Source organism: Mesoplodon bidens, assembly GCF_964165515.1.
Source record: "Mesoplodon bidens genome assembly, chromosome: 6".
Classification (NCBI taxonomy): Eukaryota; Metazoa; Chordata; class Mammalia; order Artiodactyla; family Ziphiidae; genus Mesoplodon; species Mesoplodon bidens.
In genome coordinates this window covers 40126075-40152388 of record NC_138162.1, presented here as the reverse complement: position 1 = coordinate 40152388, position 26314 = coordinate 40126075, and the positions used below count along the sequence as shown (strand labels likewise).

The following is a 26314-nucleotide window of genomic DNA, read 5'->3' as shown; positions in this document are numbered from 1 at the left end:
GAATTCTTCCAATCCATGAGCACAGTATATCTTTCCATTTATTTGTAACTTCTTCAATTTCTTTCATTGGTGTCTTATCATTTTCAGTACACATCTTTCACCTCCTTGGTTAAATTTATTCCTAGGTATTTTATTCTTTTTGATGCAACTGTAAATGGGATTATTTTCTTAATTTCTCTTTCTGATAGTCCATTATTAGTGTATAGAGACATGAATATATTATACTGCATACTGGTTTTGTATTCTGCAACTTTACCAAATTTGTTTATTACAACAGTTTTTGGTGGAGTCTTTATAGAGTTTTCTCTATGTAATATCACGTCATCTGCAAATAGTGACGGTTTTATTTCTTCCTTTCCAATCTGGATGCCTTTTATTTCTCTTTCATGCCTAATTCCTCTGTCTAGGACTTCCAATATTATGTTGAATAAAAGTGACGAGAGTGGATATCCTTGTCTTGTTCTTTATCTTAGAGAAAAAGCTTTCAGTTTTTCACCGAGTATGATGTTAGTTGTGGGCTTGTCATTATACAGCCTTTATTATGTTGAGGCACATTCCCTCTAAACCTACTATGTTGAGAGTTTTTATCATAAATGGATGTCAAATTTGACAAATGCTTTTCCTGCATCCGTTGAAAGGATCATATGATTCCCACCGTCATTTTGTTAATGTGGTGTATCATACTGACTCATGTGCAGATATTGAACAATCCTGGAATAAATACCACTTCATCATGGTATACAATCCTTTTAATGTATTCTTGAATTCAGTTTGTTAATATTATGTTGAGGATATTTGTATCTATATTCATCAGGGATATTGACCTGTAATTTTCTTTTCTTTGGTGTCCTTATCTGGTTTTGATATCAGGGTAATGCTGGTCTCATAAAATGAGTTGGAAAGCGTTACCTCCTCTTCTATTTTTTGGTAATTGATTGGTATCAATTCTTCTTTAAATGTTTAGTAGAATTCACCAGTGAAGCCATCTGGTTCTAGACTTTTGACTATTGGGAGGATTTTGATTACTGATTCAATCTTCTTACTAGTAATTGGTCTATTCAGATTTTCCATTTCTTCATGATTAAGTGTTGATAGGTGGTATGTTTCTAGGAATGTATCCATTTCTTCTAGGTTGTCCATTTTATTGGTGTATAATTGTTCATACTGGTCTCATGATCCTTTGCATTTTTTGTGGCTATCAGTTGTAACATCTCCTCTTTCGTTTCTCATTTTATTTATTTGAGCTCTGCCCTTTTATCTTGGTGAGTCTAGCTAAGGTTTATTTATCTTTTCAAAGAAGCAGCTCTTAGTTTCATTGATCTTTTCTATTGCCTTTTGAGTCTCTATTTCATTTATTTTATCTCTGATCTTTGCTATTTCCTTCCTTCTACTAACTCTGGGCTTTGTTTTATTCTTTTTTCCAGTTACTTGAGGTGTAAGTTAGATTGTTTATTTCAGATTTTTCTTGATTCTTGAGCTAGGTATGAATCACTATGAACTTCCCTCTTAGAACTGTTTTTGCTGTATCCCATACATTTTGGTATGTTGTATTTCCATTTTCATTTTTCTCAAAGTATTTTTTTGATTTCCCTTTTGATTTCTTTGTCAGTCCTTTGGTTGTTCAGTAGCAGGTTGTTTAATCTCCACATTTTTGTGATCTTTACAGTTTTATTCTTGTAATTGATTTCTGGTTTCATACCACTGTGGTAAAAAAAATCCTCATAATTTCCATCTTCCTAAATTTGTTAAGACTTGGCTTTTGGCCTAACATATAATCTATCCTCTAGAAAGCTGTAGGTGCACCTGAGCAGATCTTCTGCTTTTGGATGGAATGTTCTATATACATCTATCAAGTCTATCTGGTCTAAAGTGTCATTTAAGGTTGATGTTTCCATATTGATTTTCTGTCTAGATGATCTATCCATTAATGTGAGTGGGGTATTAAAGTTCTCTACTATTATTGGATTGCTGTCTATTTCTCCCTTTAGGTCTGTTAATATTTACTTTATATGTTTAGGTGCTCGTATGTTGGCTACATAAATATTTACAAATGTAATACCCTCTTGTTGGATTGATCCCTTTACTGTTATTTAATGCCCTTGTCTTTGATTATAGTGTTTGTTTTAAAGTCTATTTTATCTGATATAATTATAGCTACCCCAGGTTTCTTTTATCTAAAGTGAGTCTCTTATAGGCAGCATATAGATTATTATTATTATTACTATTTTTGGCTGCATTGGGTCTTCATTGCTGCACACAGGCTTTCTCTACTTGCGGCCAGTGGTGGCTACTCTTCGTTGGGGTGTGCAGGCTTCTCATCATGGTGGCCTCTCTTGTTACGGAGCACAGGCTCTAGGCACACGGGCTTCAGTAGTTGCGGCTTGTGGGCTCTAGAGAACAGCCTCAGTAGTTGTGGCGCATGGGCTTAGTTGCTCTGTGGCATGTGGGATCTTCCTGGACCAGGGATCAAACCTGTGTCCCCTGTATTGGCAGGTGTATTCTTAACCATTGTGCTACCAGGGAAGTCCTGGTCTTATTTTTTTTAATCCATTCAGCTACTTTGTCTTTTTAGGGAAATTTTAGTCCATTTACAGTTAAAGAAATTATTGATAGGTATGTACTTATTGCCATTTTATTAACTGTTTTCTGACTGTTTTGTAGTTCCTCTGTTCCTTTCTTCTTCTCTTGCTCTCTTCCTTTGTGGTTTGATGACTTTCTTTAGTGGTATGCTTAGATTCCTTTCTCATTAATTTTTGTGTATATACTACTGGTTTCTGCTCTGGGGTTACCATGAGACTTACATATAACACTTACATTTATAACAGTATATTTTAAGTTGAAAACAACTTAAGCTTTAATGCACTAAAGCTCTACATTTTTACTCTCCCCCGAACACATTTTATATATTTATGTCATTTTACATCTTTTTATCTTGTGTATCACTTTAAAGATAAAGATTCTCCTTTTACCTTTAACTTTAGACATTTTAATCATAATGTGTCTTGGTGTGGATCTCTTTGGGTTCATCTTATTTGGAATTCTCTGGGTTTCCTGAATCTGTATGTCTGTTTCCTTTCCCAGGTTAGGGAAGTTTGCAGTCATACTTCTTCAAATAAGTTTTCTCTCCCTTTCTCTCCCTCTTCTCCTTCTGGGACTCCTATAATGTGAATGTATTCTGCCTGGTGTTGTCCCATAGTTCCTTAACCTATCTTCACTTTTTAAAATCCTTTTTTGTTTTGTTGCTCTGCTTGGGTGAGTTCCACTGCCCTGATTTCAAGATCACTGATCCTTCCATCTGCTTCATCTAGTCTCCTGTTGAACCCCTCTACTGTATTTTTCAGTTCAGATTATTGTATTCTTTGGCTCTGTAATTTTAGTTTGGTACTTTCTTTAATTTTCTACCTTTTTGTTGAAGTTCTCACTGTGTTCATCCATGCTTCCCCCAAGTTTGTTGATCAACTTTATGACCATTATTTTGAACTCTTTATCAGGAGTTACTGACAATTACTTATCTATGTTTCACTAAGCTTTTTCTTTTTTTTTTTCCCCTGAGGTTTTATTTGGTTCTTTCATTTAGAACATATTCCTCTGTTTTCCTCATTTTGCGTGACTCTCTATGTTTCTACGTATTAGATGAAACAGCTACCTTCCCAGTGAAGGAGTGGCCTTGTTAGGAGATTCATCTTCCTTCAACCTTGCCCTAGCAATGGTTGTGTCTTGGACCTTTGTGATTGTCCAAGCAGCCTATTTTATTTTTAACAGCTTCTAGAGCTTAAGCATGTGCCAAGACCTGTCAGTGTCCCAACAAGAGAGATCTCAGTCAGCACCTAGTTTAGGGCTAGAGGCCAGACCTACAAGCAACAGCTTTTAAAATATGCAAATATATACAGTTGTATGGGACCACAATCGTAAACTCTGGTGGTCTCTAGAGTAGGCAATCTGGAAATGTCCAATTGTTAAAGTCTGTGAGACTCAGGAACACAAGCTCCAATGGCCACCAGAGCCAGGCAATCAACGAGTGTCCCCCATGTGGCAGCTGAAAAAACTGGGGAACCAGAGGGCAGGAGATAGAGCCCACCTTCTGAGGTCCCTAGAAAGGTTAGCAGTCATCAATGAGATGTATGTTTAATTAGAAGCCTGCCCTCAGACTGCAGCTATGATAATGAGCTTATAGGCCTCTTTCACAGGAAGACTGATCTCCTGGGTCTGTTGCCTCTTCCTGGTAGAGGACGGTAGCTGTTTAAGAAGTCTTTCTCTGTTGGTTACAGTCCTGTGGGATCTGTGAGTATAAGCCATGATGACCTCCAGAGCCAGATGATATACAGGTGTCCCCTGGCAACAGCTAAAAAAAAAATCAGGGCACCAGACTAGGGAATTAGTTCCTTTCTGGGAGATACCAGCAAGCTGTAGCAAGGCAGAGGGGGAGCTCAATGACTCATCCACCAGCCTCTGTTCCCTGAGTATTCCACAATCCTCAAGGAGTGTGCCAGACTAGAAGCCTGCGCCTCAAGCCAAAGCTTCTGGGCATGCAAATAGGCTTCTGTACCAGAAAGATGGGAGTTGTGTTTCAGTCTGCTATCCATGCAGTGCCCCTGGGGTGGCAGACTGCCAAGAACTGTCTCTCCAATTGTTACAGTCCCATGGGACCCAGGATGGACCCCCACCATCCTTCAGAGCCAGGCACTCAAGGGGTGTCCCTCAGCTATGGTTGCAAAAACTGGGGCACCAGGTATATAAAAACCTGGGCACCAGGCATGTGTAAAAGCTCCCCTCCAGAAGATACTGGCACTGTGGAACATGGCAGAGGAAGAGCACAAAAGATGGCCTGCACTGAGGAAAAAAAGAAAAAAGGAAAAAAACTAAGCAAAACTAAAAAACCACTGTTTATTAGATTCCAACAGAGAGAAAACTTAGGGGAAAAGCAAAATAAAGGAAAAGAAATTATACCTCTAAATTTATTTTTCTTTGCCTGAATATTGAGATCAGACCATCATATTCATTTAGAGGCAAAGCCTTTGTTAAGCTTAGGGACAGCGAAGTTTAACACACGATGCTATAATATAATATATAATTATTATAATATAACCAAAAATCAGAATATATGATATATCTACCAGACACAATGTTTAAAATTATAACTTTTCCCCCAAACCTAGGCCATTCAGTTCTATACCTTTGCACCAACAGGATAAATGGTCTTAGGGGCCTGAGCTTCAAAGTCATACAGATCTGGGTTTGAATTGCAGCCCCATCACTTACTCACTGTGTACTTTTAAACAAGCTACTTAATCTCTCTGTGTCTTCATTTCCTCATCTATTAAAATAGGGCCAATAATACCTCCCTGACAGAGTTGCTGTGAGGCTTACATGAGATCATCTATGAGAAGTACCTAGTACAAAGCCTTTCCCATAGGAGATGCTCACTCCTTCACCTCACTGGACACTGTTTATGTGCAGCAGTGACAGACACTTAAAAGATACACTAAAAATCCCAGAAAGTATTTATGAAAAAAAGTATCATAAAAACTGAAAAAGAATTAATGAGATAGATACAAAAGTAAAATATTTAGTATTTAATAGGACACACATCCACCAAAGGGCATAAAGGGCAAAGAAAAATCAAGAGGTTGGTGTATAAAACAGGTAAAGAGAAGGAGGAAAAATGTTCTGATGGAGAAAACAAGTGACAAGATGAAGAGTGTCTTCAGTGGATGGAAGTGCATAAGATGACAATAAGAAGGAGAAGCAAACACAAGGACAGATGTTCAGGTCCCAGGTACTGCACACCAAAACATATTGAAAAAAACAAAAACTACATAAATGATAAGTTCTACTACCATTAAAAGGAGTGAAATAGAGCCAGGGTAAAGGAAGACCCTCACAATGGTCCCTCAGAGACCTCTCAGTGCAGTGGCCCTGGGTCTACTCCTCAGCAGGGCAAGAAATGTGAGAAGCAGCACACTCAACACAGTGAGGCTTCTCACACACTGACCCATGCTGGCAAATCTTATAGGAAATGATATATAGTTCAGACCAACAATTTACTGATTATAACAAGAAATATATTTTCCATTTGAAGAGAATACTTAATGGTTTACTCTTCAGGATATGAGGAATACCAATTTTAAAAACTAGTAAAAACTAAGATTAGTAAAAATCAAAGTATCATTGGTCATTCAACAACAATCATATATCCAGCAAATATTTATTGAGCACTGACAGTATATGGTAGACACAAAGCTACATAAGCTTCAGCTACAAGGATTACTATGACACTGCCCTGCCCCTGACCATGGTAAAAGATACCTATAATACAATTACTTTCAGTATGAAAGACTAAGAAATATAGATACCATGCAAACAGAGCAATCCTACTTCAGGAGAACTAGGGAAAGGAAAGGGACAAATAAGTTGGATATTTTAAATTATCTTTCAAATATGAGCTTTCTAGAAAAACAAGGGTTGAAAACCATTCCAAGAAGAGGAAAAGGAATATGCAAAGTACAAATCTGTGAAAATGTTTGCCATATATGGAACCAATGTGGTAAGATCCTAGGATGTAGTTAGATCCTGAGATGGCCTTCCTGGTGTGTGGGGTGCAGACAATGGGAAATGGCAGGATATGAGGATTGAGAAAAGGTTGAGAAAAGCTGCATATACCAAGGTAGCATGTGGATTTTATCAATTAGACTAGTAGTCACTAAACTTGGGGATGTGCAAGCCAACTTGTGTACAAGATAATCCACTGAGTTGTGAAAAAAAGTTAGAATTTTTATATAAAAGAAAAAATTAAGCTTTAGTAAGATTTTATAAATGGATCAATGCTGCAGCCTCATTCAATCTTAACATAAGGTGGTCATGTGTCACAAACTGTCCAAGTGGTATCTTGAAGAAAGAGTAGGGGTTCTACCACATGCAGGGAACCCTCAGCCTTTCATTCACTTTCAGGATATACATTACAGTTTCTACAGGACCATCAAGGAAGATATACTGAGTATACTATTTAACTAAAGTAACCATTAAATGGACACATTGCTTAAAAAGATTCTTGCAAAGAAGTCAGAGATTAAAGATAATACTATCAAGGCAACAAAAGTTGGAAACTAGGAAATGATAGAGCTGACACTTCTATTCCCACTGTGAGCTATTCATCAGCCTCATTAAGAGAATAAGCTAATAAGAGGCCAGCAAAAAATTTTCAAAATTATCAGGAAGACCATGTGAAATAATGAATTTATAGACCTTAATAAGAATTCATTCACTCTTTCAAAATTTTACTGTGCAGGTATTGCTCAATTTGCTAACAGTTAAAAAGCTGATAACAAGCAATTTTGCCCTAAGGGTACAGTGTTCACTGAGAGTCTCACCAATTGATTGATTATAATGTCAGTCAAAATCCCAACAAGTTATTTTGTTTTGGGGTGAAACTTGACAAACAGATTCTAAAATCTATATAATGGTAATGCAAAGTTCAATCATCAGCCAAGATGATTTGATGATTTTTTTGATAAAAATAAAAACCAAGCTGCAAGGACTGCCTCCTGGATAGTAAGACACTTAGAAGGCCACATTAATGAAGACAATGTGGCACTGGCATAAAGATAGTGTTTTGGTGGGGAATCTCCAGAGACAAAGAACTAACAGGAGATTATATAGATACATATAGAGAGACTTATTATAAGGAATTGGCTCAATTATGGAGGCAAGCTGGAGACCCAGGAAAGCTGATAGTTTAGTTCTAGTCCAAATTTGAGGGCCTGAAACAAGGAAAGCCAATGGTTTCTGAAGGCTGGCCGACTCAATACCTAGGAAGATCCAATGTTTTAGTTTGAGTCTGAAGGCAGGGAAAAAACTCAGGTCCCAGTGCAAGCCCTGTCAAGCAGAAGGAATTCTCTTACTCATTGAAGGGTTTAGCCTTTTTGTTCTACTCAGCCCTTCAACTAACTGGATGAGGCCCACGCACATGAGGGAGGGTAACTGCTTTATTCAGTCTGTTGATTTATATGTTAATCTCATCTAAAAAATACTCTCGCAGAAACATCCAGAATAATGTTTGACCAAATATCTGGGCACCCTATGGCCCATTCAAGTTGACACATAAAATTAAGCATCGCAAATAGACAATGAGAACATTGGAGACATTTAGGATCAAACCTGCACACAAAAAGACATTTGATTTATGGTATTTTTCTGGTGGTCCAGTGGGTAAGACTCCACGCTCCCAATGTAGGGGACCCAGGTTCGATCCCTGGTCAGGTAACTAGATCTCACGTGCATGTCACAACTAAGAAGTCTCCATGCTGCAACTAAGACCAGGTGCTGCATACATAAATAAGTACTTTAAAAAATGTTTTAAAAAAGACATTTGATTTTTTATGAAGGTAGCACCATAGCTCAGTGAGGAAAAAAGACTTTTCAATGATGGTGTTGGGACAATGGGGTATCCATGTGGAAGCAAAGTGAAAATGAACTCCTACCTTAGACCACACAATGAAACAGTTACAGGTAGATCACAGACCTAAATGGGAAAGGCAAACCAATATACTTTTAGAAGATAATGTGAAAGGTCTTCATGACCCTGAAGTGGGGATAAATTTTCTTAAATAAGATACAAAGTTATTAACCACAAGGAGAAGACTGATAAATCTGACAACAATAAAATTTTAAATGTCTTTCTTAAAAGAAGGTAAGACAGGTACTTCAGAGGCCAGCCCAAGCCCATGTTGTTACCTGTGCTTCTGACTGACTGGCTACATTGTGACTGGAGGTCCCAATGACCCCCTCCAACTCAGGATGCTAATCCCAAGCCCAGATTATTACCTGTACTTCTGACCGACTGGCTAAATCAGAGGTTCCCACAACCCCCTCACTGGGTTCAATTAATTTGTTAGAGTGGCTCACAGAATTCAAGAAACCCACTTACATACTAGATTACTGATTTCTTATAAAAGGATATTAAAGGATACAAGTCAACAGTCAGATGAAGAGATGCATAGGGCAAGGTCCCAAACAGAGAAGCTTCTGTCCTTATACAGCTTGGGGCCTGTCAAGGTGGCATGCAGAAACATTCTGCTTCCCCCATGTGGAAGCTCTCTGAAAAGGGGCCAAAAAGCGGTCCTTTGGGTTTTTATGGAGGCTTCATTATATAGTCATGATTGACTAAATCACTGGCTAATGGCAACTGGTTCAACCTCAAGCCCCTCTCCCCTCGCAGGAAACCAGATGGTGGGACTGAAAGTTCCAACCCTCTACTCACAAGGTTGGTTCTCCTGCCAAGCAGCCCTCATCCTCAGGTGCCCTCCAAAAGTCACCTTATTAACATAACACAAGACACCTTTTATCACTCTCAACACTTAGGCGATTCCAAGAGTTTTGGCAGCTGTGAGCCAGGAACTGCAGACGAAGACCAAATATAAATAAAAAATATATATTTGGTCATCTGAATGACCAAATATATATTTCTTATGAATCACAGTATCTCAAATACATACTGCATTATTCCATTTTTACCAAGATAAAATAACAGGCCAAACTGCATAATTAAGTGGTAAAACCATAAAGCAATGTAAATAAAAGTCAGGCTAGTAGTAACTGCTAGCAAGGCACATAAGGGCATATAAACAGGAAGGGGCACTTGGGAGCTTCTAGGAGGGAGACAATGTTCCATTCTATTTCCTGACCTGGGTGATAGTTGAAAGGGTATTTATTTGCAACAATCTGTTAAGTTTGGCATTTATGCTTCATGCACTTTTCTGCATATTGGTTAGATTTTGTAATTTAAAAGGGTTTTTTTTTTAATTCTAAAGAATGAAGTAGAGGACTGAAGCAATACAGGAACATCTGGATATTGCTTACTACTGCATTTAAAGGGAATAAAGATTGAATAAAACCCTTCTGACTGATCTCCACTCCTGGTATTCTGCCATTTCTTCTCATCAGAATAAAATATAATACTGGTATGGTCTTGACCAAAGAACATAAGTAGTTCCTAAATTTGGCAGGCCCAGAGACCTTCCCTTTGGAGTATAAACTCTGAGAACAGACTGTCTTTAGATCCACTACTGTATCCTCAGCTTCTTTAATAGTGCCAGGCAAACAGTAGGTTCTCAAAAAGCATCTGTTCAATGGACTCACTGGTAAAACTAAATTTTTCAAGAACCAAATATTCCAAACAGATGTGAAAGAGTCCTGTGACTTCAACCAGTCTCTAAGAGCTGTAAGAAGAGCCATAGAGGCGGTGTTATTTGACAGTACATTTGAGGTTACTAGTAAGACTCCAAAAAAATTAATGTATTTCCAACATAACATATTAACAAAGGCTAACATATGGCAAGCATCAAACAATTTCTAGGACAGGTGTGGAATTTGCCTCTGTGCCATCTTCCATTGGATGTTGTTTGTGCCATCACTGGAGGGCTGGCAAGATGACGGAGTAGAAGGATGTGAGCTCACCCCTTCCTACAAAAACACCAAAATCACAACTAACTGCTGAAAAACCACTAACAAAAAAAACACTGAAACCTGACAGGAAAGATACCCTTCATCCAAAGACAAAAAAGAAGCCACAACAAGATGGTAGGAGGGGCACAATCACGATAAAATCAAATCCCATATCCACCTGGTGGGCAACCCACAAACTGGAAAATAATTACACCACAGAAGTTCTCCCAGAGGAGGGAAAGTCCTGAGCCGCACGTCAGGCTTCCAAGCCTGGGGGTCTGGCAACAGGAGGAGGAACCCCCAGAGAATCGGTTTTGAAGGCCAGTGGGGTTTGACTGCAGAATTCCACAGGACTGGGGGAAAAAGAAACTCCACTCTTGGGGGGCTCACACAAGGTCCCATGCTCACCAGGACCCAGGGAAAAAAGCAGTGACCTCATAAGAGACTGGGACAAACCTACCTGCTAGTATTGGATGGTCTCCTACAGAGGCAAGGGATGGATGTGGCTCACTGAGGGGGAAAAAGACACTGGCAGCAGAGTTCCGGTGAGTACTCATTGGCGTGAGCCTTCCTGTAGGTCACCATTTCCTCCCCAAGGCCTAGCCCTACCCAACAGCCTGTAGGTGTCAGTGCTGGGCACCTTGGGCCAAACAACAAACAGGGTGGGAACACAGCCCCACCATCAGCAGTTAGGCTGTTTGAAGTCTTCCCGAGCATGGCCCTGCTCACCAGACAGACAAGACCCAGATCCACCCACCAGTGGGCAGTAATCAGACCCTCCCAACAAGAATCCGGCACAAGCCTCTTAGATAGCCTCATCCACCAGAGGGCAGACAGCAGAAGCAAGAAGAACTACAATTCTGCAGCCTGCAGAACAGAAACTGCAATCACAGAAAGTTAGACAAAATGACAGCAGAGGAACATGTCCTACATGAAGGAACAAGATAAAACCCCAGAAGAACAACGAAGTGAAGTGGAGATAGGCTATCTACCAGAAGAAGAAGTCAGAGTAATGATAGTGAAGATGATATAAGATCTCAGAAAAACAAAGGAGGCAGAGTTTGAGAAGATGCAAGAAATGTTTAACAGAGACCTAGAAAACTAAAGCACAAACAGAGATGAACAACACAGTAACTGAAATGAAAAATACACTAGAAAGAATCAGTAGCAGAGTAACTGAGGCAGAAGAATGGATAAGTGAGCTGGAAGACAGAATGGTGGAAATCACTGCCGCAGAACAGTATAAAAAGAATGAAAAGAAATGAAGACAGTCTAAGAGACCTCTGGGACAACATTAAATGAACCAACATTTGCATTACAGGGTTCCCAGAAGGAGAAGAGGGAGAGAAAGGGCCTGAGAAAATATTTGAAGAGATAATAACAGAAAACTTCCCTAACATGGGAAAGGAAACAGTCACCCAAGTCCAGGAAGTGCAGAGAGTCCCAGGCAGGATAAACCCAAAGAGGAACATGCCAAGACACATAGTAATCAAATTGACAAAAGTTAAAACAAAGAAAAAATACTAAAAGCAACAAATAACATACAAGGGAACTCCCATAAGGTTATCACCTGATTTCTCAGCAGCAACTCTGCAGGCTAGAAGGGAGTGGCACGATATATTTAAAGTGATGAAAGGGAAGAAACTGCAACCAAGAATACTCTATCCAGCAAGGCTCTCATTCAGATTCGACAGAGAAATCAAAACCTTTACAGACAAACAAAAGCTAAGAGAATTCAGCACCACCAGACCAGCTTTGCAACAAATGCTAAAAAAACTTCTCTAAGCGGAAAAGAAAAGGCCACTACTAGAAAGAAGGAAATTATGAATGGAAAAGCTCACTGGTAAAGGCAAGCATAAAGTAAAGGTAGGAAATCATCTGCACAGAAATATGATATCAAACCAGCAATTGTCAGAAGGAGAGAGCACAAATGCTGGATATTGGAAATGCATTTGAAATTAAAAGACCAGCAACTTAAAACAATCTAGTTTATATATAGACTGCTATATCAAAACCTCATGGTAAAAGCAAACTGAAAATCTACAATAGATATGCATTTCTTTAAATGTAAATGGATCAAATGCTCCAACCGACACATACTGGCTGAATGGATACAAAAACAAGACCAATATATATGCTGTCTACTAGAGACCCACTTCAGATCTAGGGACACATACAATCTGAAAGTGAGGGAATGGAAAAAGCTATTCCAGGCAAATGAAAATCAAAAGAAAGCTGGAATAGCAATACAGACAAAACAGACTTTAAAATAAAAACTGTTACAAGAAACAAAGAAGGACACTACATAATGATCAAAGGATCAATCCAAGAAGAAGATATGACAACTGTAAATATATATGCACCCCAACATAGGAACACCCCAATATATAAGGGAACAGCATAAAAGGAGGAATCTACAGTAACATAATAATAGTGGGAGGCTTTATTTATTTATTTATTTATATTGGAGTAGAGTTGCTTTACACCGCTGTGTCAGTTTCTGCTGTACAGCAAAGTGAATCAGCCATACATATACATATATCCCCTCTTTTTTGGATTTCCTTCCCATTGAGGTCACCAGAGAGCACCGAGTAGAATTCCCTGTGCTATACAGTGAGATCTCATTAGTTTTCTATTTTATACAGTAGTGTATGTATGTCAATCCCAATCTCCCAGTTCATCCCACCCCCTCTTTTCCCCCTTTGCATCCATAAGTTTGTTCTCTACGTCTGTGTCTCTATATCTGCTTTGCAAATAAGATCATCTATACCATTTTTCTAGATTCCAATAGTGGGGAACTTTAACACCCCACTTTAATCAATGGACAGGTCATCCAGTCAGAAGATCAATAAGGAGACACAGGCCTTAAATGTCACATTAGACCAGATGGACTTTATCGATATTTATACAGCATTCCATCCAAAAGTAGCAGAATACACATTCTTCTCAAGTGCACATGAAGCATTCTCCTGGACTGATCACATGCTGGGACACAAAGCAAGCCTTAGTAAATTTAAGAAAACTGACATCATATCAAGCATCTTTTCTGACCACAGTGCTCAGAAATTAGAAATCAACTACAAGAAAAAAATTGTAAAAACACAAACACATGGAGGCTAAACAATATGCTACTAAACAACCAATGGATCACTGAAGAAATCAAAGAGGAAATCAAAAAATACCTAGAGACAAATGAAAACGAAAACACAACGATCTAAAACCTATGGGACGCAGCAAAAGCAGTTCTAAGAGGGAAGTGTATAGCAATACAATCTTACCTCAGGAAACAAACAAGAAAAGTCACAAACAACCTAACCTCACACCTAAAGCAATTAGAGAAAGAAGAACAAACGAAACCCAAAGTTAGTAGAAGGAAAGAAAACATAAAGATCAGAGCAGAAATAAATGAAATAGAAACGAAGAAAACAATAGCAAAGGTGCATGAATAAAAGCCGGTTCTTTGAAAAGGTAATCAAATTAGCGAGACTCATCAAGAAAAAAAGGGAGAGGGCCCAAATCAATAAAATTAGAAATGAAAAACAAGGAGTTACAATGGACCCCACAGAAATACAAAGGATCATGACAGACTACTACAAGCAACTATATGCCAATAAAACTGACAACCTGGAAGAAATGGACAAATTCTTAAAAAGGTACAGCCTCCCAAAACTGAACCAAGAAGAAACAGAAAATATGAACAGAACAATCACAAGTACTGAAATTGAAACCGTGATTTAAAAATTCCCAAAAACCAAAAGTTCAGGACCAGATAGCTTCAGAGGCAAATTCTATCAAACATTTAGAAAAGAGCTAACACCTATCCTTCTGAAACTATTCCAAAAATTACAGAGGAAGGAGTACTCCCAAACTCATTCTATGAGGATACCATCACCCTGATACCAAAACCAGACAAAGATACTACAAAAAAGAAAATTACAGGCCAATATCACTGATGAACAGATGCAAAAATCTTCAACAAAATACTAGCAATCTGAATCCAACAATACATTAAAAGAATCATACACAATAATGATCAAGTGGGATTTATCCCACGGATGCAAGGATTTTTCATTATCTGCAAATCAATCAGTGTGATACACCACATCAACAAACTGAAGAATAAAAACCATATGATCATCTCAATAGATGCAGAAAAAGGCTGTGACAAAATTCAACACTGATTTATGATAAAAACTCTCCAGAAAGTGGGCATAGAGGGAACATACCTCAACATAATAATGGTCACATATGACAAACCCACAGCTAACATCATACTCAACAGTGAAAAGCTGAAAGCACTTCCTCTAAGATCGGGAACAAGACAAGGATGTCCACTCTCACCACTTTTATTCAACATAGCTTTGGAAATCCTAGCCACAGCAAACAGAGAAAAAAAAAGAAATAAAAGGAATCCAAATTGGAAAAGAAGTAAAAACTGTCACTGTTTGCAGATGACATGATACTATACATAGAAAATCTTAAAGATGCCACCAGAAAACTACTAGAGCTCATCAATGAATTCAGTAAAGTTGCAGAATACAAAATTAATACACAGAAATCTGTTCTATACACTAACAACGAAAGATCAGAAAGAGAAATTAAAGAAAAATCCCATTTACGAACACATCAAAAAGAACAAAATACCTAGGAATAAACCTACCTAATGAGACAAAAGACCTGTACTCCAAAAACTGTAAGATGCTGATGAAAGAAATCAAAGATGACACAAACAGATGGAAAGATATACAATGTTCTTGGATTGGAAGAATCAATATTGTCAAAATGACTATACTACCCAAGGCAATCTACAGATTCAATACAATCCCTATCAAAGTATCAATAGCATTTTTCAGAGAACTAGGACAAAAAAATCTCAAAATTTGTATGGAGACACAAAAGACCCCAAATAGTCAAACAGTCTTGAAAAAGAAAAATGGAGCTGGAGGAATCAGGCTCCCTGACTTCAGACTATACTATAAAGCTACAGTCATCAAAACAGTATGGTACTCCTACAAAAACAGAACTATAGGTCAACAGAACAGGATAGAAAGCCCAGAAATAAACCCACACACCTATGGTCAATTAATCTATGAAAAAGGAGGCAAGACTAGACAATGGAGGAAAGACAGTCTCTTCAATAAATGGTGTTGAGAAAACTGGAGAGCTACATGTAAAAAAGTGAAATTAGAACATTCTTTATCACCACAGACAAAAATAAACTCAAAATGGATTAAAGACCTAAATGTAAGACTGGGTACTACAAAACTCTTAGAGGAAAACATACGCAGAACACTCTTTGATATAAACCAGAGCAATGTCTTTTCTGAGCTGTCTCCTAGAGTAATGGAAATAAAAACAAAAATAAACAAATGGGACCTAATTAACTCAAAAGCTGTTGCACATCAATGGAAACCATAAACAAAATGAAAAGACAACCCACACAATGGAAGAAAATATTTGCAAACAATGTGACCAATAAGGGATTAGATTATTCTCCAAAATTTACAAACAGCTCATGCAGCTCAGTATCAAAGAAACAAACAACCCAATCAAAAAATAGGCAGAAGATCTAAATAAACATTTCTCCAAAGAAGAAATACAGATGGTCAAAAAGCACATGAAAAGATGCTCAACATCACTAATTATTAGAGAAATGCAAATCAAAACTACAATGAGGTATCACCTCACACTGGTCAGGATGGCCATCATCAAAAAATCTACAAACAATAAATGCTGGAGAGGGTGTGGAGAAAAGGGAACTCTCCTACACTGTTGGCAGGAATGTAAATTGGTACAGCTACTATGGAGAACAGTTATGGAGGTTCCTTAAGAAACTAAAAATAGAGCTATCATATTATTAAGCAATCCCACTCCTGGGCATATATCTGGAGAAAAATACAGTTCAAAAGAATACATGCACCCCAATGTCAACTGCAGTGCTGTTTACAATAAGCAAGACATGGAAGCAGCCTAAATGGCCATCAACAGAGGAGTTGATGAAAAAGATGTGGTACATATATACTATGGAATATTACTCAGCCATTAAAAAGAATGAAATTATGCCATTTGAAGCAACATGGATGGACGTGGAGATTATCATACTAAGTGAATTAAGTCAGACAGAGAAAGACAAATATCACATGATATCGCTTATATGTAGAATCTTTAATAAAAATGATAGAAATGAACTTATTTACAAAACAGAAGCTGACTCACAGACTTAGAGGACGAGGAGGAGGGATTGATTTGGAGTCTGAGATTGACATGTACACACTGCTATATTTAAAACAGATAACCAACAAGGATCTACTGTATAGCACAGGGAGTGCTGCTCAGTATTCTGTAATAACCAAAATGGGAAAAGAATTTGAAAAAGAATAGATACATGTATATATATAACTGAATCACTTTGCTGTACACCTGAAACTAACACAACACTGTTAATCAACTATGCTCCAATATAAAATTTTTTTAAATGACAAGTATAAGAAAATTCAGAGGAATAAAGTTAACTAGTCATTCAGCAAAAACAAAACACACAAAAAAACCCCAGAATTTCTATTACATCTCTGTCCTAAAAATACAACTAATCAATTCAGTCTAACATTTTCAAATTTAATAATTAACATGAATTTTTATTGCATTTTAGAATTTATAGAAGAAATTCTTTGTTTTTGACTCAGGGTGTTTCAATCACATTTGTGATGCTCCAGAAACACAGAATGACCCAAGATTTTATTACCACAATTAAAACAGGCTATCATAGATCAGGTACTAAATAAATGCTCACTGAATGAAACTAACAAATGTTATTAAAATATGGCTTGTTACATAGTTTTAGAAGGATACTTGATGACAAGTTACACATTTTTAAAGTGTAATATGTCACTCTATAACTTTTATGGAGAAAATATCACTTTCAAGATAAAAGAAAGTATACGCAAGATATGTACAATTGATTCATAAACTAGCAACCATCTTCTGTCTTGCTGCATTTATAGTCAACATTATACAATTATGAAGGTACTGATTTGTGATAGGTATATGTAATTAGCTTTAGACTGCTAAAAGTTAAATAATTAATATTATTCCTACACATCATTTTTTTAATCAGTTAATATTACAGGTTTGCCTAGTACAACGATGAGGGAAACTGTTTTCCTAGTCTCTTTTTTTTTTTTTTTTTTGTGGTATGCGGGCCTCTCACTGTTGTGGCCTCTCCCGTTGTGGAGCACAGGCTCCGGATGCGCAGGCCCAGCGGCCATGGCTCACGGGCCCAGCCACTCCGCGGCATGTGGGATCTTCCCGGACTGGGGCATGAACCCGTGTCCCCTGCATCGGCAGGCGGACTCTCAACCACTGCGCCACCAGGGAAGCCCCCTAGTCTCTTAAGTGCTCAACTCCTCTCTAGTGGCACCATCTTCTCAGAGTAAAAGCAGATTCAGAACCATCTCTATTTCAATCAACTTTCTCTCCTTCCTTCACTGCCAAGTTTCTTCAAAGAGTAATCAAAGTTTATTACCTCTGCTTCTCCACCTCCCCATCATTCCTCAATATCTATAGCAACCTGGCTACTTCTCTCAACCTCCCACTAAACCTATTCTAACCAAAGTCATTCCTCCTTAGTGGCTAAATCCAAGTAGTGCTTTTCAGTCCTTACCTTGCTCTTTCAATCCTTTATGCTCTACAATTGCCGTGTCCAATACAGTGACAACTAGCCACATGAGGCTACTCAGCACTTTCACATGTAACAGGTACAATGAAGAAAAATGAATTTTTAACTTTTAAAATTTTAATTAAATTTAAATTTGAAAACAGACATATGATTCAGCTTTAAGTTTCTTTGAAACAATTTGGGTATGTGAACCTACTTTTTCAACTGTATATTTTATAAAACAAATCAAGAATTTCCAATGAAAATTTAGCCTCTGAATTAAGATGTAACATATACACTGAATTAAGTATAACATATACACTGTATCTCAATGACTCAGTATAAAAAAGATTATAAAATAATCACATTAATAATTTTTATATTGATTACATATTTTAATAATGGTATTTTGGATATACTGGGATAAATAAGATAATCATTAAAATTATACTCAACTTTTTCTTTTTACATTTCTTAAAGCAGGTACTAGAAAACTGAAAATTATCTATGTAGAATGTACTTTGTTTCTATTGGACAGTGGCGTGCTATAGCATTAGATATAAATGACCACTCATTCCTTCTTAAAATGCTGCTGCTTTTCTCCTTCTTCTTCTTGGACTCCCCCTTTCTAGTGTGCAGTGTAACTTATTCTTCCACTCACTCCTTAAATGCCAGTGTCTCCCAAGGTTGTCCCTAGGCCCTTTCCCCTCCTCACACTAGGTACTTTCCTTGGGTGATCTCACCCTCACGCATGGCTCCCACTGTTCCTGTACCCTGAGGACTGTCAACCCTCTATGTGCAAATCAGCCCCTCTCCTGAAAACACTAAGTTCAACTCCACCTACACCTAAGTACACCTGCACTTAATTTGCCATTACATCCTTACATATTTACCTTATTAATATCATAAATCTGGTCCCTCTTTTCCATTTCATTCAGGCCTTCATGATTTCTCACTTTTATCACTACAATTGCTTCGAAAGTGCTAACCCTGGCACCTTCCAAAGCAACTTCCTTTTGCTGGTAAGTTTCTAAAATTCACACCTGGCCATATGATTTCTCCATTTAAAATACTTCGGTGGTTTCCCTACTGCCTTCAAGTTAAAATAAAAACTTCTTACAATCATACATAAGGCTTTATGCTTCATCATAAACCCTATAAAATCCCAAGCTCAGGGATATCTAAGCACCTGCAGTTTCCAGAATACAGCATTTGCTTCCTCACCACCATTCTTTGCACATGCTCTTTTTGCTGGCAGGAATATGGTTCCTAAAACTCTATCCTGTTCTCTTAGTCATCCTTCAAAACTCAGCTGATATATCATCTCTCCCAGGAAACATCTCCAAACCACCAAGTCTGAACAAGTGTCCCTCCTCTGCATCACCATCACCCCTACACACAGCTCTACCAATAACCCAATGACACTGCCCTAGAATGACCTGGTTACTAGTCTGTAAACTCCCTGAAGGTAGGAATTAAGTGTTTTAACTTTACCTTCCTGTACTACACTTAATGAGCACCTATTTATTAAATGGACACAATATTAAATAAGGGAAACCCACAGAATAAACTGCAAGGCTAGAAACTTAAAAGTCGGCTAATATAAGTCACGAGTTAAATGAAGAAAGTTAACCTAATCACTCTAAAAACCTAAAAACTCTAATCACTCTAAAAAACTTTATTAGATGGCCTATTTCTGGACTTAATGAGCTAGCCAATAAAAATATATATCCTAGGGCTTCCCTGGTGGCACAGTGGTTGAAAATCCATCTGCCGATGCAGGGGACACAGGTTTGTGCTCTGGTCCGGGAGGATTCCACATGCCGCGGAGCGGCTGGGCCCGTGAGCCATGGCCGCTGAGCCTGCATGTCCAGAGCCTGTGCTCCACAATGGGAGAGGCCACAACAGTGAGAGTCTCGCGTACCGCAAACAAACAAACAAACAAAAAATATATATATCCTAAATAATCACTAAAATAGCAAATACTCAACAAAAGCAATAATTAAAAAAATTGAAAACTAAGTATGTTATTCTATTTCTATAGGCTTGTTTTTCATACCTTTTCTTCCCTAATTCTACTTATCAGTTCCTTCCTTCAGCTCTTTATTCTACTGTCCCTCCAATTCTCCTTTTAATCTAACAAAAATACAAATACTGTCTTTGTCATCTCTGTCAGCAATTCTGTATAAAACAAAGGAATGGTAAAAAGCAGTGAACTGAATGATATCACCAGTCAGATTGGTAGACAAAACCATATGCATTAATCTGGGTGGTTGGTTTCATAATACTAAGCAACTAATCTAGACCATATGCATAGTAAGTGGAGTCTGACAGGCATCAGCAAGTCCTTGAGGTTATTGCAGCAGGACAGTGGGGGGTAAGAGAAAAGACCAGCCAACTTGCTGGTGGTGAGGGGCAGCTACAGCACAGCCTTACAACATTCTCCTATTTGTGCCCACCATTCAAGAGGAAGCAGAAACAGGGGGAATTCAGGAAGCTGTCAGATATCTGGACTAGCACGGTCAGGTAACTGATTTGACGGTGTTTGCAGCATTAGCCAACCAGCCCTAGATGCTCGTCTGAGCACACTGGCCAGGGTACCAACTTTAGGACACAAAATAAAGACTGCTGCTCCCAGGGCACTTCTGAATTTTAGTTATACTACAGAATAGATTCTGAGAGAGGCAGAGAAGTACCTGAAGAGAAATTATATAAGTATTTAAAGTATGTTGGTAGGAAGAAAAAACTGTTAGAAGGAAGGAAAGTACATTCTTTTAATTACCTGAGAGTAACTTTCTAAAACCACTCAACATTAGTTCTTGCAGGCATGGGGAAGTTCACCCTGAGGACCTATCTCTTAAGGAATTCACAATCAAACAAAAATGAAATCTCTTGAAAAGCTTTACAAGTTTAACAGTGAAGGATGTGTTTGAAAAAGTTTCTGGACTGTCAAAGCAGCACCTTTACTGAATTCAAAGCAGTATAATGCAAGATTTACTTTTACCCGTGTCCAGGAGTTAACTTTTGATTCTCCAGAATTCTGTGGATCTTTCTTAATCAGACAACACAAGCACCATATTAGAATTTTTTGGCTTTCATCTGCAAAAAGGAAAACTAAAATGAGTAGGTTTTATCAAATAGAAAGAAAAGATAATCAGTATAAAATTTGTAACATTATATACTAAAGGAAATGTATTTATTATATTTTAGGAAAATCACAAACTACTAAGTTCATAGAACAAGCATCCAGGACCATCTGTGAAACTTTGTGGTTTTTTTCCTTCTTGTGGGTTCAGGATCACTTATGCTTAGCCCTTGTGAGGTCAATTCTCTTTCTGTCACAGCAGCAATTTTTAAAGCCAAAAGAGAATGATGGAAAGAACTAGCTTTTTTCAAGATCAGTTCTTTATTTTATATTCAAACCATTAGTAATTTCAACCTTTTTAAGGCAATATCACTGCCATAAGCAGTAGTCAATATTTCTGATTTAATCTAACTGGCCAAAATACCCCCACTTGTTAAAAATAAATTTAACAAAAAGAATTGTTTTAAAATACATTCTTTTTAGTACCAAATGGTTTGGATAAAATAGAAGCCTTTTATATTCTCCTAATTCCTTACTCTAAAATGTAAAACTTTACTAAATATGTGATAACAATGCTGACCTTTGAAATCTATTTGGCTAGAACATCTACTTGGTAAGCCATTTTCTCCTTCCTCCTTTGGTAACTAAGTCCATTCAAGTTGGAGATTCTATAACACAACTGAGAAGCAAAAATGAGACCTAAAAACTGAAGATGTCAGTACCTGAACTAGAGCCAAGCTACTATGGACTTTACCACAAGGCCATGGAGGTGATGCTGAGGAAACCCAGCACCTGGAATCACTCCTCTGCAGAATCACCTGATGCTCTTTACTTTGTTATCTACTGCAATTTCATAAACACAGCATTTCTAAGGGCTTCATTAACAAGAAATAAGGAGAATACAAACTACAGTAAGCTATCTCGGCATTTTCAACCACAAACCAAAAGACCCTGAGAGTAATTTTAAATCCATTTCCCCCCATAAACTTAGGCTCTCCTAATAACTAACATCTCTGAACAAACTTTATCAGGGGTTATCCTGAGGGATATTCCTATTTTTCCTAGCTTTTATGAGCTCAAATACATCACTGGCTTGCCTGAAATCAGTTCATTGCAAGAATCACATAATTTAACCACTGGAGATCCTAGGGTTCTTCAGGTTGAACCAATGCCACTATTAAAAAAATCTGACTTGTACTTTCTATGTTTTAAATATCAGAAGAAATTATAACTATCTGCATGTCACAAGTGTGACAAACACATCTAATGATATGCTTATGTAAGCAGCTTTCCATGTTATACAGAATGCAACCTGATGGGGAGCATTTCCAAAAATCAGACACTCACCACTAAGGAGAAAAAAAACAGAAAATGTTAATTATGGAGTGTAAATCTAAAAGAATCCAAAAGATAGGAGTTTTCCCCAGGTGTTGAGTGACTCTGCACATTTAGTTCAACAGCATATTATTTTTTACTTTTCTCTCAAAAAGAAAAAGAAGAGCAAGAGTAACTTGCCCCCAGCCTTTATTTCTTTGCCCAGAGTCAATGCACTGAAATGCACTGCTAATGAGCTTACTTTGCTTTAGGGATTTAAAGATGAAAGCCATCACCTATTATTCATGAATGCCACCAGCACTGTCTACAGGGGATGGCATCTGTCAGGCTCCTCCCTAGAGGCTCAGACATCGGAGCTGGAGCACTGGGGATCGAAAACTGCATGGGACTCATCATGCAGACAGTCATTAGTGCAAAGCACTCATCTAAAAATGAGTGTAAGGGAAAGGAATATACCAACATATATTTGCCACCTAATATTTTATTTTTTGATATCTTGAACTGAAAGCTCAAATGAAAGCTAAATTAATTCTTTAAATTAATTCTATAGTTTAAAAGTGTGATGGCAGCATTTTTTTTAGACAATAAATATTTGTTTTAAGCTGCCAAGTTTGGGGGCAAACTCTCACACAGTAATAAAAAGCATGAGGAAAACAGGTTATAGCTATGTGAATCAAGAGCTCAGACCTAGAACCTACCAGCCAGAACACCAAGGAGGTGAAGGCAGTAATTTTATGGAGAGAACACCACTGAATAAAAGGTGTTTTTTTCCCTTTCTATTACCTATTTTTTCTCTTCCCTTTGTGGAGTCTTTTAATTTCCAAATCCTTCCTCCTTCCTTATTATCCTTATTTCTGATCCTATTCTCACTTACTTACTTCTTTCCTTGATGGAAACTGTTTACTTTTACTGTACTTAAAAAATAATTTCGGGGCTTCCCTGGTGGCGCAGTGGTTGAGGGTCCGCCTGCCGATGCAGGGGACATGGGTTAGCGCCCCGGTCTGGGAGGATCCCACATGCCGCGGAGCGGCTGGGCCCATGAGCCATGGCCGCTGAGCCTGCGCGTCCGGAGCCTGTGCTCCGCAACGGGAGAAGCCACAACAGCGAGAGGCCGACGTACCGCAAAAAAAAAATAATAATTTTGATATTACAACACCATAAGAAAAGATCCTTTCCTGGAAGAAAGTGCCCAACTAGTGAAACAACAGTGGCAACACAGGCAAGATTTGATTACTCATGAGTTCTTTGCCTGTCAGTCTCCTCTACGAGCTCAAAACCAAATGCATATCTCAAACAGGAAACTGAAATTTAATGGGCAGTTCGAATGGTAACACAGGCATTTAAACAGAAAGAGATGGAGAATTTGTTTCTGGTTGACAGAGGGGGCCAAAGTAATAGAGATTAGGTGCTAAGGAAAGATCACAGACAGATGCAAGTCTAAATCCACAGGGAAAAATCAGTTCAGCCTCTCACTTTTTTTTTTTTTTTGCGGTACGCGGGCCTCTCACTTCTGTGGCCTCTCCCGTTGCGGAGCACAGGCTCCAGACGCGCAGGCCCAGCAGCCATGGCTCACGGGCCCAGCCGCTCCGTGGCATGTGGGATCCTACCGGACCGGGGCACGAACCTGTGGCCCCTGCATCGGCAGGCGGACTCTCAACCACTGCGCCACCAGGGAAGCCCTCAACCTCTCACTTTTACAAATAAAGAATCGGAGACCCAGTGAGTTCTGTGGCTTGCCTTAGAAAATCCTATCTCATCTATTTTCCTCCAAGAGTCAGCCCCTGCAAAACCTCCACTGTGAAACTCTCCTTCCCCTCAGCAACTTAGTCAAAGCTCCACAGTACCAACCATCATCCTGACTCTGGCTGATCTCCTTAGGTTTCTTTTTTTTCCCTGACTGGAAGCTCCTAGAGGGCAGAAATTGTGAGCCATGTTTTCCTAGGGCTTGACATTAAAAAAAAAAAAAAATAGTGACTATATACATTCACATGAAGCTGGCTGGTGGTAAAGCCAGGACTGGAACATTTCAACCACAGTGGTACAGTCCATGGGGGCAGATCATTACAACAATATGGGCTTTAGAGGAGTAGGATCCTGGATTTTATTAGTTCTATATTCTGAGAAAAGTGACATATTTAGGCTAATCCATAAATACCTATCCTGCAAGCCTATCAAGAATTCAATTAGACCCACTATGCAATCCATAGAGAATAGTGCTCAGCACAAAGTGAGCAATGCCCCTCATTCTACTTCAATCCTACAACCCAAACTTTCCCACATTTTAACATTTCTGAATTAAGGATGTGTCCCACATCCACTAGGTACACTTAAAGGGCATATTATTTCTTTTTTCTAAAAAGTGGTTATTCAATCCATGAAGTACCTAACAATGAGTGATGCCTTTAAATGCAGGAAATTCAACAGTTTCTTTTCCTTTCTCCTGCCATCAACAGCATTGGCCTAGCTCAATGTTTTTCACACTTTTGGTCACGACCTATAGGTGGATTGTAAAATCAGTTTTGGGTCATGAAAACCATTAAAAAAATGGTATAGTGAATATGAATTGTGCATAATAAAAGCAAGCATTTTTTCATGAAATGTGTGGGTGCATGTGTATAACTGTATGTATGCATATATACACATGTATAGAAAATGTATTTCTGGTCAAAGGTTTTTTGAGAAACACTGGCCTAGCTGAAATATATAAATTTAGGGCAGGTAAGCGTGGCCCTGGTAGGCAAATACAGTGATGGCTTTGCCATTTTAGATTAAGAACTTGAACAAGCTAAGTGGGTAAAGGAGGAAGCGTCAACTTAAGGGGGAAGAGGAAGCAAGAGGCATTAAGTGAAGAGGAAAAGGAATAGAATGAAGATGGGGGTGGAGCCAGCAAGTTTGAGTATATGCAGTGCACCCATGCATGTATGCTCATGGAACCAAATGCAAATGTTGTCCTTTCCCCACCTAGTTCAAGCTCCTTCTAATGACTTAGAACAGGCTAGGAAAGAGATACTGTATAATTCTCTAAACATCAAAGGGGAATATTCAGATTATTTTTGATTCTACTATCATTATATTATGCAATTAGTCTCTGACTTTAAAAATATGAAAAGTAAATATTACATTAGCTAACAATATAGTCAAATCAAGGCAATAAACCTCCACTATATACCTTCAGATGTGCCTATTCACCCTGTGCTAAGCTCTGGGACAACAAAGAGAACTAAAACCACAGTTCCTGCTCTTGAGAGGCATTCAGTCTTCCAGGGCATCAGACAGGCAAACCAACAATTATAAAGCAGTGTAGTAAGTGTTATAATTAAGGGAGATACTGGCAGCTATGCACACACTAAGAAAGGTTCCTAACTCAGCCCTAGCAAGGCTATTTTGAAGAAGATTTGAGGACATGAGATGAGAACAGAGTTCCAGGCAAAAAGAACTGCATGTCGCAGGCCCAGACATCAAGCACTGTTAGTAATTTAAACTGTCTACAATGCATGTGGTATAGCTGTGGAGGATTAAACAGGAAATGAGGCTAGACAGGTAGGCAGGAGGTCAGTGAAGGGACACCTCCCCCAAAGTATCCCCAAATTCCTCTTAACCTTGGGTAAAACCAAACTGTCACCCCTAAATAATGGCAGAGCCATGGCAGGATTCAAACACTGAAGAATTTTACACATGGAAAATGGTGTGTGAGTTAATATGAAATTGCAAAACAAAGAAATTATTTCATTATTATAACCATTTTACACTGAATTAAAAATGAAGTTATAACAATCATCTGGGAGTTTCTGCCCTCTAAT

General features: G+C 38.3%; 1 protein-coding gene across 5 annotated transcripts in view; it reads right to left on the bottom strand.

Moving 5' to 3' along the window:
• FANCC (FA complementation group C) overlaps positions 1-26314 on the bottom strand; it is a 289432-nt gene that overhangs the window by 163093 nt on the left and 100025 nt on the right. For 4 of the 5 annotated variants that reach the window (XM_081236412.1, XM_081236415.1, XM_081236413.1 and 1 more), the window contains exon 4: positions 21093-21193. In XM_081236412.1, coding sequence (XP_081092538.1) covers positions 21093-21193 — 101 coding nt within the window. The remainder of the gene's footprint in view (positions 1-21092; positions 21194-26314) is intronic. The other variant, XM_081236414.1, reaches the window with a different exon arrangement.